Raw genomic sequence first — 17,469 nt, 5'->3', positions numbered from 1 at the left:
CTGGTCACCTTTACGTTCAAATTTAAAACATCATCAACAATGATTTGATAACCATAGCTTTTGGAAAATTATATTTGAACTATGCCTTTATAGCAAAGAAAATGATAAATATTGGGCAGTGTTAGTATCTAGTAAAAGTTGGCCACGTGGAATAACAGAATTCTAGAAATGGAAGGGGAATCAGTGATCATGCAGTTCAGCTGCCTCATTTTACAAAAGTCGAAACTGAGGCTCAGAAGTTTGACAACCCAAGGTGTAGGCGGATTCCGCAGAACCAGAAAGGAAACCCAGGTCTCCTTGTTTTAACTCCAGTGTTATTGACTCTTAGTAATTTTAATTTCAGGATTCATATTGACTGAGATGGTTAACTTGATTTAACCTGAAACTTAGATTTCAGAAAAAAATGTAAATTAAATATGCACTGATAATTTCAGCAATTTGCAAAACTTGGAGGTCTCTCAGGAAACACAGAATAAGATATTTCAATATGGTATCCTGGGTAAAGAAGGCATTTTTCCCCACCTCATAATTAAATTTGAAAGATTCCTACAGCAAACTAAGAGGTTTCTAATGAAGTACTAAGCTGCATTTAGAGTTTGAGCAATGAAAGGATCTTTGTTCTCATTTCAAAAGGTTCCAGTGCTGAACAATTTGGCTCTCAATACAGGCATGTTTTAGACCACCTGCAGACTCTAATCTACGCAAATTTATTTGGTACAAACTTTCTTCTACGTCACCTTATTCAGTTTAATTCCAGAGAGGTTTAGCAGCATTAATAAGAGAACAGCTGCTCTCATGGGGGCTGCCCCAAAAGGAAAAAGAGAAAAGTTGAGCTTTTGTTAGCTTCTTCCCTGTGAACGCACTACCGTGAACCTGTATAACTTTTGGATGGAATAATCACCTTGAGCAGTAGAGCATGTGCTGTGACTGATTCAAGTCCATCCTTCACCCAGTGATCATCTGTAACTCGCCTGACTCAAAGGATTAGGTTAAAAAGTATATTAACATGTAAAGATTGAACTTCACTACAATAAAAACAATGTGGAAATAGACAAGTAGATAGCTTTGAGAGAAAAGTAATTTTAAAGGTTTGCTCTTAAAAATCGAATGGATTAATATATTTTATTGATTTCTATAGAAAGAATTCAGATTTTTTTTCAATTTTATTTTATGTATATATTGCCCTTGTTAAGAATCTTATAATTGAAGAAATTGGTGTTATGCTCCAGGGCCCCGTGCCCTCTGCCTGTACACATGCCCCTCACATACCTAGAATGCTGCCAGCCCGTTCTCCACCCAATGTATTTAATTCTCATAATTTACCTCTCAGCTCAAATGTCATGTCCTTTGGAAAAAGTCTTATCTACTCCCTCACAGGTTGAGTACCTGATGTTGCCACACTTTGATGTGTCAGAGAGAAATTGCACTGCATACTTGTTAAAAATGGTAAGGAAGACTTTCTTCAAGACTATTAAAATAGGAGAGAGACATTGGACTCAACTCCATTGAAAACAAAGGCAGGAGAGTTTTTACACGCTGGAATGAGCTAAGGAAAAAGTATTGAGGATCTTAAAGGGGAGTTGGTCAATGTGATTAGGCCATTTTTGTTTGCTAATTGGTGCTTATTGAAGTTAGGCTCCTTCCTACCCACAGAGATCGGTGATAGGGACCCTATCTTTTTGTTTTTGTCTTTTACCCATTTTATTTTATTTTTTTACATCTTTATTGGAGTATAATTGCTTTACAATGGTGTGTTAGTTTCTGCTTTATAACAAAGTGAATCAGTTATACATATACATATGTTCCCCTATCTCTTCCCCCTCTTGCGTCTCCCTCCCTCCCACCCTCCCTATCCCACCCCTCTAGGTGGTCTCAAAGCACCGAGCTCATCTCCCTGTGCTATGCGGCTGCTTCCCACTAGCTATCTACCTTACGTTTGGTAGTGTATATATGTCCATGCCTCTCTCTCGCTTTGTTACAGCTTACCCTTCCCCCTCCCCATATCCACAAGTCCATTCTCTAGTAGGTCTGTGTCTTTATTCCTGTCTTACCCCTAGGTTCTTCATGACATTTTTTTTCTTAAATTCCATATATATGTGTTAGCATACGGTATTTGTCTTTCTCTTTCTGACTTACTTCACTCTGTATGACAGACTCTAGGTCTATCCACCTCATTACAAATAGCTCAATTTCGTTTCTTTTTATGGCTGAGTAATATTCCATTGTATATATGTGCCACATCTTCTTTATCCATTCATCTGATGATGGACACTTAGGTTGTAATCTCTGGGCTATTGTAAATAGAGCTGCAATGAACATTTTGGTACGTGACTCTTTTTGAATTATGGTTTTCTCAGGGTATATGCCCAGTAGTGGGATTGCTGGGTCATATGGTAGTTCTATTTGTAGTTTCTTAAGGAACCTCCATACTGTTCTCCATAGTGGCTGTACCAATTCACATTCCCACCAGCAGTGCAAGAGTGTTCCCTTTTCTCCACACCCTCTCCAGCATTTATTGTTTCTAGATTTTTTGATGATGGCCATTCTGACTGGTGTGAGATGACATCTCATTGTAGTTTTGATTTGCATTTCTCTAATGATTAATGAAGTTGAGCATTCTTTCATGTGTTTGTTGTCAATCTGTATATCTTCTTTGGAGAAATGTCTATTTAGGTCTTCTGCCTATTTTTGGATTGGGTTGTTTGTTTTTTGGTTATTGAGCTGCATGAGCTGCTTATAAATTTTGGAGATTAATCCTTTGTCAGTTGCTTCATTTGCAAATATTTTCTCCCATTCTGAGGGTTGTCTTTTGGTCCTATCTTTCTTAATAATTGCATTTCAAAGGGCTGGCTCCCAGGTCCTTGAGAAAGATGTTTCCTGGGTTGTCAAACTGGCTAGAGGCTGGGAGATTTATCTACATTACCAAGGGGCAGAGAAAGAATTTGCAATTACAAGTTTTAGATCAGGGTCCTAGTGTCTGGAAGAAACCTATCTGAATTTTAGTGAAGATGAGGGGAACATTAAGGCCATCTTGGTCACTTATCTAGGTCCATCATAAAACATAGCATGTTTATTTCAGTTCTGACCTTCTGGGCCCTCTCTCCTATAGATGGTAAGCTCCTTTAAGGCAAACTCTGAGACTCATTGGTCTTTGTTTCCATAGCATCCAGAAAAATGCTTATCAGTTAGTAGGTGACCAATATAAGCTGATTGATGGGTCCATCTCATGAATAAGATAATGAATATAGTAAATATTTTTTTTTTAATTCTTGCTTATGAGTCTGCCTGTATCCGTTTCCCCCCCAACCCTGGCATTCATCCAACTTAATAATTTCCTTATGTGTCTGTATGGTTCAAAAGTAATTCAAAATAATTTGGTGTCCTTTTTCTGAACTATGTTTTAAAAATTGATCTTATCATCTTTTAAGGTACAAGACATTTTTTTAAATAATAAAACTGTTGAAGGAATCATTAGCACTTCCACAAAAATTTTGGTGGAAAATTTTGGTGGAAATTTTGGTGGAAAAAGCAATCGGCTTTTTTTTTCCTTTTTTTTGTTATTGTTACCATTTTTTTTTCTTTTGTTTTTCCTTCCAGATTTTACATGGTAAATCATTACTACGTCATTAAATAAATTCAAAAATTTCCTTGCAGATCATCCTGGTAACTTGTACTGTTAACTCTTTAATGCAGTCTCAGATCAGAATTTCCTGTGGACCACATTTTCATACTTTTATTATTTTTATCATCAATCACTTGTCAGTCAACACTTCACCATGTACTTGGAATTGTGGAACAGAAACTAGAGAGGACATAATTCATTTAGTAAACTCTTACTGAACACTAACTAAAGTCTGGAGCTTTGCAGATATATACGCAAAAGGGGAAAAACTTCTGTCCATAGAGAAGTTTATAATCCAATGTGAGAATCTGTCTAACTTCCAAATTCTTGGCCTATGTCTAAAATGGTCACTTGAATGAAGGTACATTACATTCTGTGCTTAGAAGAGAATAACTGCCTACTTAACTTCTCCACTTGGAGGTCTCCCAGACACTTCATGTTCAACATACGCCTCAAGTCTGCTCATCTAATGTGCCCTTTCTCAGAACATCTTGCCACTCAGCTGTTCACGTCAGAAAGCTCAGGGTTGTCTTTGATTCCTCCCTTCTTTTTTCCTTACATTTAACCGGTTGCCAAGTGCTGTTGATTATACCTCACAAATGTATCTCACATTTATCTACTCATCTTCGTTTCCATTGTCCCCATCCTAGTCCAAGCCACCATCATCATGCAGCATCCTCCCAGCTAAGTCATTTCCCTCTCTTTCTGCCACCTTTCAAAGACTTTGTACAACTCAGTGTAATTGTCCTTACTTGTTTACTCTCTATTTTCCCACTAGAGTCAAAGCTCCCTGCTAGAGGAGTTTGAAATTAATTTTTTAGTCCACAGGAAACAGAACAGTACTATCAAAACTGTCTTTTTTAAAAAATCAATATTGTAGACTTTGGTGAGTTGAATTGGTTGGCAAAGCAGAGGAACACGTAACAAGGAATTATTCCAATAATCTACGTGGCAAATCTTGAGAGTCTGAATGCAGTGAGAGTAATAACTCCACGAAACATACAAAACCTTGTACTGGACGTTACGTTACCAGATATTAAATACTGTTCACAGTACGTCTCAATGATATGTTAATGGTTCATGCCATCTTCCTCTTATTTCCCCACTCTCAAAAATGATTATTACAATATACACATCAAGTGATAGATATATGTATCCATTTGGTACTTGACCCCTATGAATAGGGGAAAAAACTGTCCCGTACTCAACACACAAATAAGTAGTCTAATTTGGTGTTTTCTCAGGAAAGAAAACTTTCAAAAGGAGAAAAGTCTACTGCCAAATAACTCAGCACCTTCTGCAGAACCACAAGATGTGGAAGAAAGTCATTGAGGAGGAACAGAGGTTGGCGGGCATAGAGGATCCGTCCCTGGACCAGTCCCCCCAGCAGCATCCCTCAGACCAGATCCAGGCCATCAAGGAAGAAGATGAAGAAAAGGGGAAGCCGAGAGGAGACGAAACCCCAACCCCAAAGCCAAACCAGTGACAATGGATAAATGAGCTACGTTTCGAAACAGAGTGACTTGTCACAGACTCTTTTCAAGCCAGCACAACACTTAGACACAACACTGTAGAAATATGAGAAGATGGGCAAACGGCTATGGCATTTTGGGATTCTTTGCATTTTATGTGTTTATTTTTACAGTGAGGTACATGGTTTAAAAAACTCTCACTCAGAGAAGCTTTCACATTATAACAACACCAGCTTCTAAGGATTTTTTTTAAAGGAAGAAGTATATATGTGTGTGTGTATATAAGCTCTCACATAGATCCATGTAAAACATATTCACAGACACACACGCAGACACACAGACACACCGAAAAGCCGGGATTCCTGGCTCCACGATTTAGTAACATTCATGTTAAGATATATAGTGGTCACTGTGATATAATAAATCATAAAGGAAAAACTAAAGGAAAAGAAATTCCAAAGGAGATGGTGAAGCTTTAGCCGGGAAGCAGTGTAGCAAATGTAGGTTACGACTAAGAAGCTTTTGCTCTTAGTACTGAGGGATGAAAGTTCCAGAGCATTGTTTGAATTCTTATACATCCTGCCAACATTGTGTGTGTGTGTGAGAGAGAGATGGAAAGGATGCTCATGTGTATGTACATTTGTGTGTATGTAAAGAGAGATTTTTGTGGTTTTAGTCGTTCACAGCATTGCTGCAGCAGACGACTCAGCACATGTGAACAAACAGGATGAAGTTCGCTCTGGAGAGTCCTTAAGAGGCAGCCATCCCAAACGCCTGCCTCTACTTGGCTTCAGTAAAAGTCCCTCTGCAGAAGGAGGGGATTGGCAGGCTGGGGGAGGGGGCCACGGGCCTGTGCATCCCTTCGAGGCTCTCTGTCACCAGCCTTAAACCAGGAAGACTGAGACATTTTCCAGTCTAGTCGCTGAATGAATGTATAGGAGCTGTTTGTCTGTCTGTCTGTCTGTCACTCACCTAAAATCAAATCACCACGGAAGGGGATGGAATTCTTTAAACAGAAACACCTCAGAAGGAGCTGAAGTCAGGTCTTTTCATCAGGTTACAGTTCTAAAAGGTCGCCAGAGAAGGCCTGAGAAATGGCTCGTAATGGGGATCGCCTATGTCTTAATTTGCTGCAAAATGTGCAGTAGAAAAAGAAAAAAAAGAAAGGAAGGCAAGCAGAAACCCACTCTGGGATAGCTAGTGAGTGAGTGAGAGAGATGAAGGGGAAAATTTCAACCTAGGGTTTGGTGTTTATTGACATAGTGAAAGCCTGATTCTTGGCACCTGGTGAAGATTGGCTTTTGGGTGGCAAAGGTTGCACGGACAACCCTATTGTGCTGCTGCACTCACGGTGTGATGGGGTGACTTCTAGCTGTAATCTGGCCCACTGTCATGTTTCTTTTGGCAGGGAAGACTTGAGGGATTTGGGGGGACTGGGCCTATCATTGACAGTCTTTTTTTTTTTTTTCGTTTGTTTATCTACACTTGTTTATGCTGTGAGCCAAACCTCTATTTAAAAAGTTGATACTCACTTTCAATATTTTATTTCATATTATTATATTTGTCATGAATAGTTATCTTGATGTAAATATAAAGATTTGTTTTTGTTTCTGTAGATAGTCAACTCTTTTTTTTAAAGGGAAAAGGGAAACATTTTTATAAAGTTCTATTTTAATCACCATTTTTATACATTGTAGCTCTCTCCAAGCCCAGTAAGAGATGGATGGTTCATTTGCATGGAGGTCTGTGAACACCCACTCATCTACCTGTTCTAATTTAAATGATAACCGGATACAGTTATTTTATGCCAATTAAATGAGGATGCTGCAAAGAACGTTTTTTCACTAGCAACTCTGGCTAACTTTTGGGTAACTTCTGGATCCACATCTCCCAAGCGAAAGACTTTCTTAAACAATGAGAAATGTTTATAATTGGTGTCCCTTTCTTCCCAACACTTTTTGCTTGTAACATTTCCTTTGATACTATATCCTGGCCTGCTCATCATCTAAACACCCTTAGCTTCAAGTAAATCTTGCTTGTGATTTCTACTTTTTATTTCCTCTCAAATCATAGAAAAGAGTGTTTACATTAAAAATGCCTTCATTTCTCATAAATGGATATTCTTCCCTTCCAAAGCAATGATTGATTATACAATAATCCATGGCATTTTTTAAATAAGGCAAAGATAATACAATCCAAAATAAACATAGTTTCAAGGCAAATTTCCCAAAAAGTAGGAAAATATGAAAAGGATCAAACAGATGCAGATTCTACCTAAATAATGAGAATAATTTGTTGGGTTTTTTTGAGTTAACATCAGGTCTTCTTTATTTAGGACTTACGGAGTTGTTTTCCATTTTTTTAGTATTCCCTGTGTGTCTCTATGTTTGCAAAACTTACTGTGAGTCAAATACATTTCCCCAGTGAATTTATTTTCCTTCCATGGCAAATAACAGAAGGGGGGAAAAGAGCATTTATACTCACATACCTCTTGTATCTAATTACTTAACAAAACTAATCTTTCCCCCTGCTCCAAATGCCATATGTCTCTAAAATAAATGTAAGTCCAGGAAAAATCTAGGTATGGAGCAAGTTAAATGGCGACAGAGTAGTTATACATTCATAACCATATATTGGTGGCTTCCTCAACGCTCCATGACCCCAAGTAGGGGCCCGCCTGGCTGCCAGAGTAGAGGTCTAAGCACACTAGCTGGTTTTTGTTTTGTTCTGTTTTCAAGTACATGAAATAATCATGGCCAAAGCAGTAAGAACCTCTTCATTCCAGAACTGTGCTCACCAGTCTAGGCAGATTAATCATTTTTTTCCTTCAAAGAAAGATATATTGCCAGTGTATTAAAGCTAAAGTCAGTTCAAGAAAAGGAATGGCGATTCTTCAAGCGCTTGACTTTCATACACACCCAGTACATCCCACAGGATGCCGAGGGACATGAAAAGATGTTTTCTGCTAGTGGTGGTCTCCCCGTCCTTGGTGACAGCAGTATTACTGTGTTCACTTCCAACTCCAGAGCTTGCTTCCTGTAGTGCCAGTGTATTTGTTGCAATTCACTACATTTTTATATGAGCCTAATTATAGGTGCCATTAGATAAACTCAGGTCTTTCAAATGAAGGAATGTCTAGCCCATTTAGGGAAAAGAATTGTATGGACAGCCATGAAGCTAATGGTAGGAAAAGTTGGAATTTGGTGGCCTTGATGCTAGTGGTTGCTTTCTGTTAAGGAAAAGACCAGGTATACTAAGAATGTCATCGATGGCATTTCCAGCATGCCAATAGAACGTCTTTCTGGTTATCGATCTAAGCCAACCTTGAGAATATTGTTTCCTTGGTGAAAACACCACTTCAGCATATTTTAAAACTGTAAGTTATTTTTGTCATTTATATAAGACCTGGTTTTGCTCTTAGTCAAAGATGAAGACAGTAGCTCTGTACAGGGATTTATCTACATCGGTCTTCACCTGAGAAGTGAAGGAATTTCCTCATATTATGTTTAAGAAAATACCCACTTTCTAAACACAGAACACGAAATTATGTCTGTTCCGTTTTGATGGAATTCCAGAACAAATCCTAACCATTGCAATCTCAGTAAAACTAAAGACGACGGTATGTCAAGCGGACTTCATATTACATGTATAATACGTATTGCAATTTCCTCACACCCCTGCCTCTCTTGATTTGCAATGTCCTGATGTCCCCTGTCACTTTCCCAGAGAACTTTCTTTGAAGGTAAAAGCTGTGCAAAAGGCATGAGACTCAGGCCTATTTTTTGTTAAAATGATGGAAAAACATAAATTATTTTCTAAGTAATAAAGATATGAAAATTATCATTGTAAATAAAGTCTAAAGCTTGAAACGACTGCTTTACAAAAGTGAACTATTTGTGTGATGAACAACTCCTAACTAATGAGAAGTAAAGAATCAAATTATCATTTCTATTCTGCTTTAGGAGGTATTTTTGGTGCTTCCATATCAGTATGGGGATCTCCACTGTCCCTGTCATTCAGTTTTTCTAAAATAATACTGAAAGCCACAATAAGGGTCTTATTGTCCTTCTCTTCCATCCTAAGTCTGATTCCCACTTAATACTTTTCCTGGTTTATATGCAATTTTGGAAATAAACTGCCTTTGCAAACGGGCAGAAGGCTCCAGTAAAACAGAGTTCTGTAAACTTTCATAACCTACAGTAAATCAAATTCTCCATATAATTATAAGCTAATGGGTGTGGAAAAAAGGAACAAATTTTCAAACGCTAATGGCTCAACTCCAGGTATTTGAGCACTAAAATATCTATATACTCTGAAACCAAACTGAGTTCCTTTCAATTGCCTTCTCTCCTATCAAGCAGCAAAATACTTTATAACCAGTTCTAAGTAATTCATTTCTCTGGTGATTTCTCTATGAAGTAAAACTATGACCTTGATGATACTGTCTGTCAGTCCATTTTTCTAATCTGTCCAACAAAATGGAACTTTAAGATTAGGAGACCAATTCACCATTTTAGGTAAAGAACATTCCAGAATTAAACTATGCTTAGCTTTTCTAATCAGAGGAAAATGTACCAGTTTTAGGTACTATGATCTTTACGTTCACACTACAAAATCATTCTAATAGCAGGTTAACAATAGTGACAAAAAATAATTGAGCATTTTGTTGCTAAATATGTTGGAAGACACAAAACTGAAGATTAAGCCATTATTTAGTTGGTGGAACTCAATATCCGATTCAAAAATACTGATCTGGTATAGATTGTTTTAGTACAGATAAGACTATAAGGAATGGTGTATAGATGGAAAACAGAACTGGCTTTTGACATGTGCTTAAGGCTCTTATGAATCCAAATTCCCCATCTAAAAAGGCAGCTAGTTTTTCCTCCATATCATACTTTTAAGGTTGATTACATTGACAGGCATTGGTATCATGGATTTCTGCTTCCTTGAGGAGTTGTGGAGCAAAGAAGAAAAGGCAAGCCGCCTTCTTATTGATAAGAAACACTGAACATGTTCATGTTCAGACAGATTTCCTCATTGTTTTACATCAAGAAGGGATTCTTTAATCACGCAAATAATTCAAACAAAAATGCTTCAAAAAGAATAATATTAAATCATCATATGTAAGTACTACCAAGAATATTAAATTTGATTATTTGAAGCAAAGCAAAAAAAATAATCAAATAAATTTGATTATTTGTTAAAATTTTTTAATCAATTGAAACCCACAAAATGATGTTTCGTGGTATAGAGATGCTAAACATTTTGATATAATCAGATCTATTATGTAACAGAAAACTGTAAAAAGTAATATTTAATTATTTATCTAATTCTCTGCATGCTTCAGGGAGGAAAATATTTTATGAAGAGTCCAATAATATATGAAATAGATAAAAATAAATTTAGTCCCCATAATTTAATTAGATTTAGGGTGTAAATTAGAGTCTGAATTATCCCAAGAAAGAGGAATGACAAATCCAGCGATTTGTCACGGTTTAGGTTGTTTTAAAATAAATGGTTTACTAATGAAGATCATATTTTACTAAACTCTAACACAGTTAAGAACCCAAATACTTTCACTACTAAGAAAAATTAAATCTTATTAATCTTGACTTTCACAAAGGAAGCACTGACCGATCAATAAACCACATGCACTACATTTGTCTGCTAAGATGATCAAATGGTAGGTTGGAATTTGAGATTCACAAATAGAAAAGTAATTTAAATAGTATTTCACCTATCTCAAGTGAAACAGACACTATAGCAGGGAATTCTTTCCTCTTTAAAACAAAACAAAAAGAAAAAGTCAAACTTACAGGAGAAAAGTATGACTTATCTCCAATTTTCCTTCTCTAACTCAAAATTAGTAAAGGAAAAATCATCACAAATTCTCTTCTGCTATAATAAGGAGCAAGATGCCTTTCACCTCAAGTTTTAACTCACCACACCTAGTTTCATTGTGCAGCCCATGGTACTAAAAAGCAAAAAAAAAAAAAAAAAAAAAGCAGAGCTGTGGATTGGGAGTGAACACTACATAAAACTTAAAGGATCATCCCAGGACACCTCTTCATCTTTTCTGTGGCAAACCAACTTAGTTCTCAGTTATTCTCGAGTAAAGGGACTTAATGGATCCATATTTCAATCTTGACTTCCTTCATTACAATCAGCACTTACACATTTTGGAATGTGAACTAGCCCCTAGCGCTTGGAAACTGCTGCTTGAATACTTTTTGAAGGGAAGGATTTTTTTTTTATTCTAGTAATTTTACTTTCTATATACTAGCAAATTATTCAGATGGTTTAATGTGAAATTAAAAGTAATTGTTTAAAGATGTTTTCTTTGTGTATATCAGCTGTTGGTTGATAGAATGTCCCTCACATTTCTTTTTAAAATTAACTGGTTATTTTTATGACTCAAAAACCCATATTATACCAGATATTTCATTTTAGCTATGTATAAGCATAATCCACTACTATAGTATTGCTATCTTTAAATAACAGCCCTGATATATATATATATATATATATATATATATATATATATATCTCTCAATCACCTGTCAGTGTGTTTCAATGGCTTGACTTTAAGTATAAATTTGTTTATTAGTTTAAAAAAATCACTATTTAATACTCTGTAAAACATGTGCATAGGATTTTTGCCATATTATATTTGCTTAAATGGTGGGGATTTTTTCCATTTGTGAATATCAGTTCATTCCTAATACATTCTCACAGAAGAACGCATACCATTTTTGTTTCAACAAGAACAGTTTGTTAGTTGACAGGCACTGGAAATAAATATCACTGAATCCAACTACCCCCTGATTTTCTTCCTATAGATTTTTTTATCATACGAATCACAAAATGAAAATTGGTGCTTTTATAGACATTCTGAAACTCTCAATGCAAAATAATGAAAACGAGACTCTCCCTGGCTTCCTATAATAATATTAGGATATGCAACTGAAAGAACTTTAATTTGAATTCAGAGTGTTTGAGGTTTTGGATGGTTTGGTTAATTTGATTTGGTTTTTGGTGTTAAAATATGTTCTGATTCCTGATGGGGCAGTTGTTCTGATCAGTCATTACCTCCTCCTGACAAAAACTTTCATTGGAAAGTTCAGATTAGCATATCCCAAATATTTGTCTCTGTATTATTTGTAAACCAGAGTATTGGATTAATTTAGTATTCCTATAAAGCAATATTTTCAAATAACTGCCAAAGTAACAGTGTAAGGGATGTCATTTGTACATGGTAATTTTTAACAATGTAATTCTCATCACTCTCAACAAACCTGAATATGTTTGTTAATAACTTTCCAAATTTATCAACTTTTAGAAACAAAAGAGTGAGGCGTTGGACTTAAGTGATCATTTCGCAGTTGAAATAAATCTTGTCCTCTCACCTGTATCTTGCACTTAATATATGTAGCAATACTTTGTATCATCCTATCACAAATATTTGTTGTGACTCAGTTAATGGCTGATAAATATTTTGTATAAAGTAGAATCTGTACAGAAAAATATTAGATAAGTTGTATTTATTTTTATTATTTTTTAGCTTAGACACTATAAATGATGCTCCTTTTTGGCCAGAATTACTGGAAGTGCCTCCTGGTTTTACATATATATATATATATATATATATGTTATAGTAAATATATACTCAAAGTTAGTAGAATTGTGTCACATATGATCAATGTGGATGTTACAATGTGAAAACAATGTATAATATAAATATAATTCTGTGGTATCATGTTTGATGTAGTCATTTGTACAACCCAAGTCCTCCATCCACTTTTGAAGGCATCCTTTCTTCTCATATCCAAATGCAGTAGCCTGTACCCAGCCTACACTGTAATGACACATCCATTGACCCTCCTACAATTTCCAAGAACTCCTGGAGACTTCTATTCCCATGGTCACATCCCTCTCCCTGTCTCTGATGAATTCTTAGCTGCATTAATCTTCATCTAACTTTCTGCAGCTAAGCTGTGCCCTTTCTCTAATAGAATAGTTAGCACCAAAACCAAGATAACCAGATTTCTAATAGTCAGCTTCAGGGTCCTGTGAAACACACAGTGCTGCCATTTATACTATGAATGCTACAATTTATCCTATCAAGTTTGTCTGTGAATGCCCAATATACAGGATATTTGGTTGTACAGACTCAGAATTGTTTTTGGTCTACATATATAAAAAGCTTTACAAAATTTTGAATGGTTTGAAAACACTCAAATATAGTTCTCTGAAACAAACAAAAGCAAAATGCAATTTCTACCCAAAGTTCCCAAGGAGTCAATTCTTCAATCTACACACATTGACTTCCCGATTACCTATGAAACAAAATTCTAATGTCTAAGCCTGTTATATTCAAAGTTCCCTTCACTCAGGCCTCAAACCACGTCCCCATCAAAGGAACCAGCCATTAATCATTTATATTTCTATATCTTAGGCAAATCAAATTAGTAGGGGATTTTCACACTCTATAAATACATTTTCTTTCTCCCTTTGTGCATACACAAATTCTTCCAACTACATGCAGCACAACAGAGCAAGACTGACTATGTCTTTTTGAATTCTGGATTCTATCCCTCTCCCAGGGCTTTCCTCTTATGGTGATGCTCTGGTCCTCAGTGGAAGGGAGACCATAACTAGGTCCAGTCTGAACTTTCATCTCCTTCCTGTGTTTAGGTACTGTCAAACTGGCCTTAGGTAAGGAAAAGTTAATTTACATGATGGGGTAAGAGGTGATGATTGGTAAGCTCTAATGGAGCCTGAGATCCAGGCCAGAGGAAAGGGATGGCCAAGGCCATTGTCTGAAATAGCCTCAGAGATCCGATTAGCGTGTCCTTGGTCACACTAATCCATACTTGGTCCAATCCTACAGATCACCCCTATGCCCACTGAACCACATGAGGTGGAGCTTAGGAAATGGGTACCACACCCTGACCAATGAAAAGAAAAAATGTAATCAGTTCTTAAATGATTAGAGAACTTTCTGCCTGTTAGGATAGTTTTAAGCAACAGTCTTGCTTCTTTTAGTCCTGGAACCACTCCATGTCCAGATCATTCTTTCTTACATCATTGCTGGCTTAAGAGAGGAAACCCAGGTCCACTTCTGCTGAAATCTGACAGATGTGAAGAACTGTTAAGTGGCCTGTGCTGTCTGGGATCCTCTGGGCTACTGGGACCAGACAGAACTGGATGGGGGAGGGGCGTATTGCTTCATACTTTGTAGTTATACTCAGGAAATGGGGATTGCTCCTTCCTCCATTGTCAAACTGACTGGCTCTTCCCCACCAGATGCCAAAGGTGAATTCATTGAAGGCTTGGGCTCTGGTCTTCAGGGACTTCAAGGCAGATAAAGATTATGCATTAGTTTTCTATTTCTGCCAGAATAAGTTACCACAACCGTGGTAACTTAAAATAAGGCAAATTTATTAGCTCACAACTCTGTCAGTCAGAAGTCCAGATGGGCTTGGCTGGACTCTCTGCTTTGGGTCTCTCACAAGACTGAAATCAAGTGTTTGCCAGCCTGACCTCTTTTCTGAAGTCTCTAGAATCATTCAGCTTGTTGGCAGAATAGAGTTCCTTCCAATGACAGAGCTAACGTCCCAATCCTTTGCTGGCTGTCCTCTGGGAACCTCTCTCAGCTTCTTAAGGTCACCTCACTCCTCCAGGCATTTCTCCTCTCACCCAGCCCCCACCCCATCTTCAAACCAGCGATGGCATGTGATTCATTCTTACACCCTGAGACTTTCTAACTTCAGCTGCTGCTGCATCCTCTCTGTCTCTAGCTTTTGAAAGTTCTCTGCTTTTAAGGACTCATGTGATTATATTGGACTCAAATGATCCAAGATTCTCTCCCTATATTAAGGTCTTTAACATGAACTACATCTGAAAAGTCTCTTTTGCCATGTAATTTAACATATTTACAGTTTCTTGGGGATTAGGGGGTAGACAACTTTGGTGGCTATAATTTAACCTTCCACAAATCATGAAAAGAATGAGGAACACAGTAAAGATAATGAAGGCATATGGACTACACAGCTGTTCCACATCAAGAAAGCTCATGTCCACAATGAAACAGGCAGGTCAGTTTTAAAAAGTCAGCAGTGGCAATGGGGAAAGCAGGAAAGGCCCAGTCTTGAGAATGTTGCAACAACCTATTGAAAATAAGCTGTTGGGTGTTCCAATCAAGATGGTGGGATAGAAGGACCTGGAGCTGACCTCCTCCCACAAATACATCAACAATACATCTACATGTGGGACAATTCTCACAGAATACCTACTGAAGGCTGGCAGAAGATCTCAGACGCCTAAAAGTGCAAGAAAGATCTCCACGTAACTGGGTAGGACGAAAGGGGAAAAAAAAAAGAAGCAGGACCTGCACCCCTGGGAGGGAGCTGTGAAAGAGGAAAGGTTCCTGCACTCTTAGAAGCCCCCTCACAGGTGTGGAGATGAGCTGGGAAAGAAAGGGAGCCTCACAGGCTCGGAGGAGAGCACATCAACTTGTTTGTGGCAGGCAGAACAGAGAGAGACCTCCACAGACAGTCCGTGTCACCACCCTGCACTCCCAAGCCAGTGCATCCACTGGTATGGGCAGGGGCTGGATGCTGAAACTCAGGCCTTAGAGGAAAGACCCAGGGACAGGACTGGGGTTGGCTGTGCAGAGACAGCCTGAAGGGGCTAGAGTGGAGTACCACCGCAACCGGGGGTGTACACAGAAGAAGCCTGAGCCTGCCATAGAAGCTAAGCGCCATTGTTAAGGAGTGTGCAAAGGGAGGGGTAGGGCCCAGCACTGCAGTCTAACTCTTTGCATCCTCATAGTGGGCATGGTGCTGCCACTGAAACCCCATTATTAATGCACATGCAAGCAAAAGGAAGGGCAGGGCCCGCCACAGCGGCCCCTTTTGCCAAGCACTCTCATCTGGCTCAGCACCCCTTCTACGAGTTCTGAGAGCGAACAAGCGCCAGTGGGTTGACCACATGCAGAGGCAGGACTAAAATCAGAGCTGATCACCAGGAGCCAAGCAACTCAGGAAGCAGGGCTGAAATATGAGCCCTCTCCCTGTGGCTGTGAGATATGTGGATTCATGCCACCACCAAATGGCTTTGTAAACTCAGCACCTGCAGGACATCTCAGTGAACAATGGGTGCTCCCTGGCTGGGATGGGTCTGACCTTAGAAGCTGTGGGCTCTGTGGGTATGTGTACATGGAGGCTGGGCTGGGCCAGGGTCTAGGCGGCCTCCCCATTGCTCCCACAGCAGGTCCAGGTGTATGACTACTGTGCTCCTGGTAGCTGACTTCAGTGGATCTGAGCCTATGGATGTATGCTGGTGGCTTTGTGAAAAAAATGCCTCAGGCATATTAGGGCCGATTGCCAGCCTTCCCATGGTTGAGGCGGGGCTGAAGGTGGTGCCCAAAACAGTAAACTTTGTGGGCCCACACAATGAGTGAAAGAGAGACACCACAGAGCTCATATCCTGCTGGACAGCTCTGGTGGAGGAATACTCAGTGGCTCCTCTCCCAGTGGGAGTGCTCCAATATCTCGCCTACCTCACACCGCAGTTCAGAAATGGATCTGGAGACTTCTACTCCAGCAACTAAGGAGGAGACCTGCTCCCAAAAGGGTTGTGACAATCACAGAGCAAAGAGGAGTTCTTGCACAACAGCCAGTGCAGGCTCTGATCACCACAACACAAGTCACACCCCCTATCAAGGGGATAATGGCCAGCACACATGGAGAAAAGAGGTGGAAGGCATCCACATTAAAAACAGCCCTTGCACCAAAGATATTAAACCCACACAGTCTACACAGGGATGCATCCACATAAAAACAGCTCTCCAAGAACACAGTAGATAATTTTTTTCTCCTAAATATATAGAGTAAGAGAAATATAAGTAAAATGAAGAAGCAGAGAAACCGCTCCAAATTTAAAGATTAAGTGAATTCCCCTGAAAAAGCAAACAATAAAACAGAACACTTCAGTCCAATAGACACCAGGTTCAAAAAGGAGATAATGAAAATACTGAAGGAATTAAGAAAGGATATCGATTAAAATGCAGATTACTGTAAATAGGAACAAGAAACTATAAAGAGAGGCCAAGAAAAATTAGAAAATTCATTTACTGAGATGAAAGCTGAGCTAAAGGTAATAAAAAGCAGACTGAATAAGGCAGAAAAATGAATAAGTGGTCTGGAAGATAGGATAATGGAAATCACCCAAGCAGACAGCAGACAGAAAGCCAAATGAAAAAAATGAAAGCAATATAAGAGACCTATGGGATAATATAAAGCATGCCGATCTGAGCATCATAGGGATTCCCGAAGGACAAGAAGGAGAAAAGGGGATCAAAAATGCATT

General features: G+C 38.4%; 1 protein-coding gene across 3 annotated transcripts in view; it reads left to right on the top strand.

Moving 5' to 3' along the window:
- PDE3A (phosphodiesterase 3A) overlaps nt 1-9,240 on the top strand; it is a gene marked incomplete at its 5' end in the record, with an annotated part of 452,867 nt that extends 443,627 nt beyond the window's left edge. The window contains one exon of one of the 3 annotated variants that reach the window (XM_079938037.1): nt 4,867-9,240. In XM_079938037.1, the coding sequence (XP_079794163.1) occupies nt 4,867-5,108 (242 nt within the window). In that variant the 3' untranslated portion in view covers nt 5,109-9,240. The remainder of the gene's footprint in view (nt 1-4,866) is intronic. The other 2 variants (XM_079938038.1, XM_079938039.1) reach the window with 2 other exon arrangements.
- Between the last annotated feature and the right edge of the window lie 8,229 nt (nt 9,241-17,469).

This window comes from Stenella coeruleoalba (assembly GCF_951394435.1).
Source record: "Stenella coeruleoalba genome assembly, chromosome: 11".
NCBI lineage: Eukaryota > Metazoa > Chordata > Mammalia > Artiodactyla > Delphinidae > Stenella > Stenella coeruleoalba.
The sequence above is the reverse complement of the archived record's forward strand: the minus strand, read 5'-3'. Positions and strand labels throughout refer to the sequence as shown.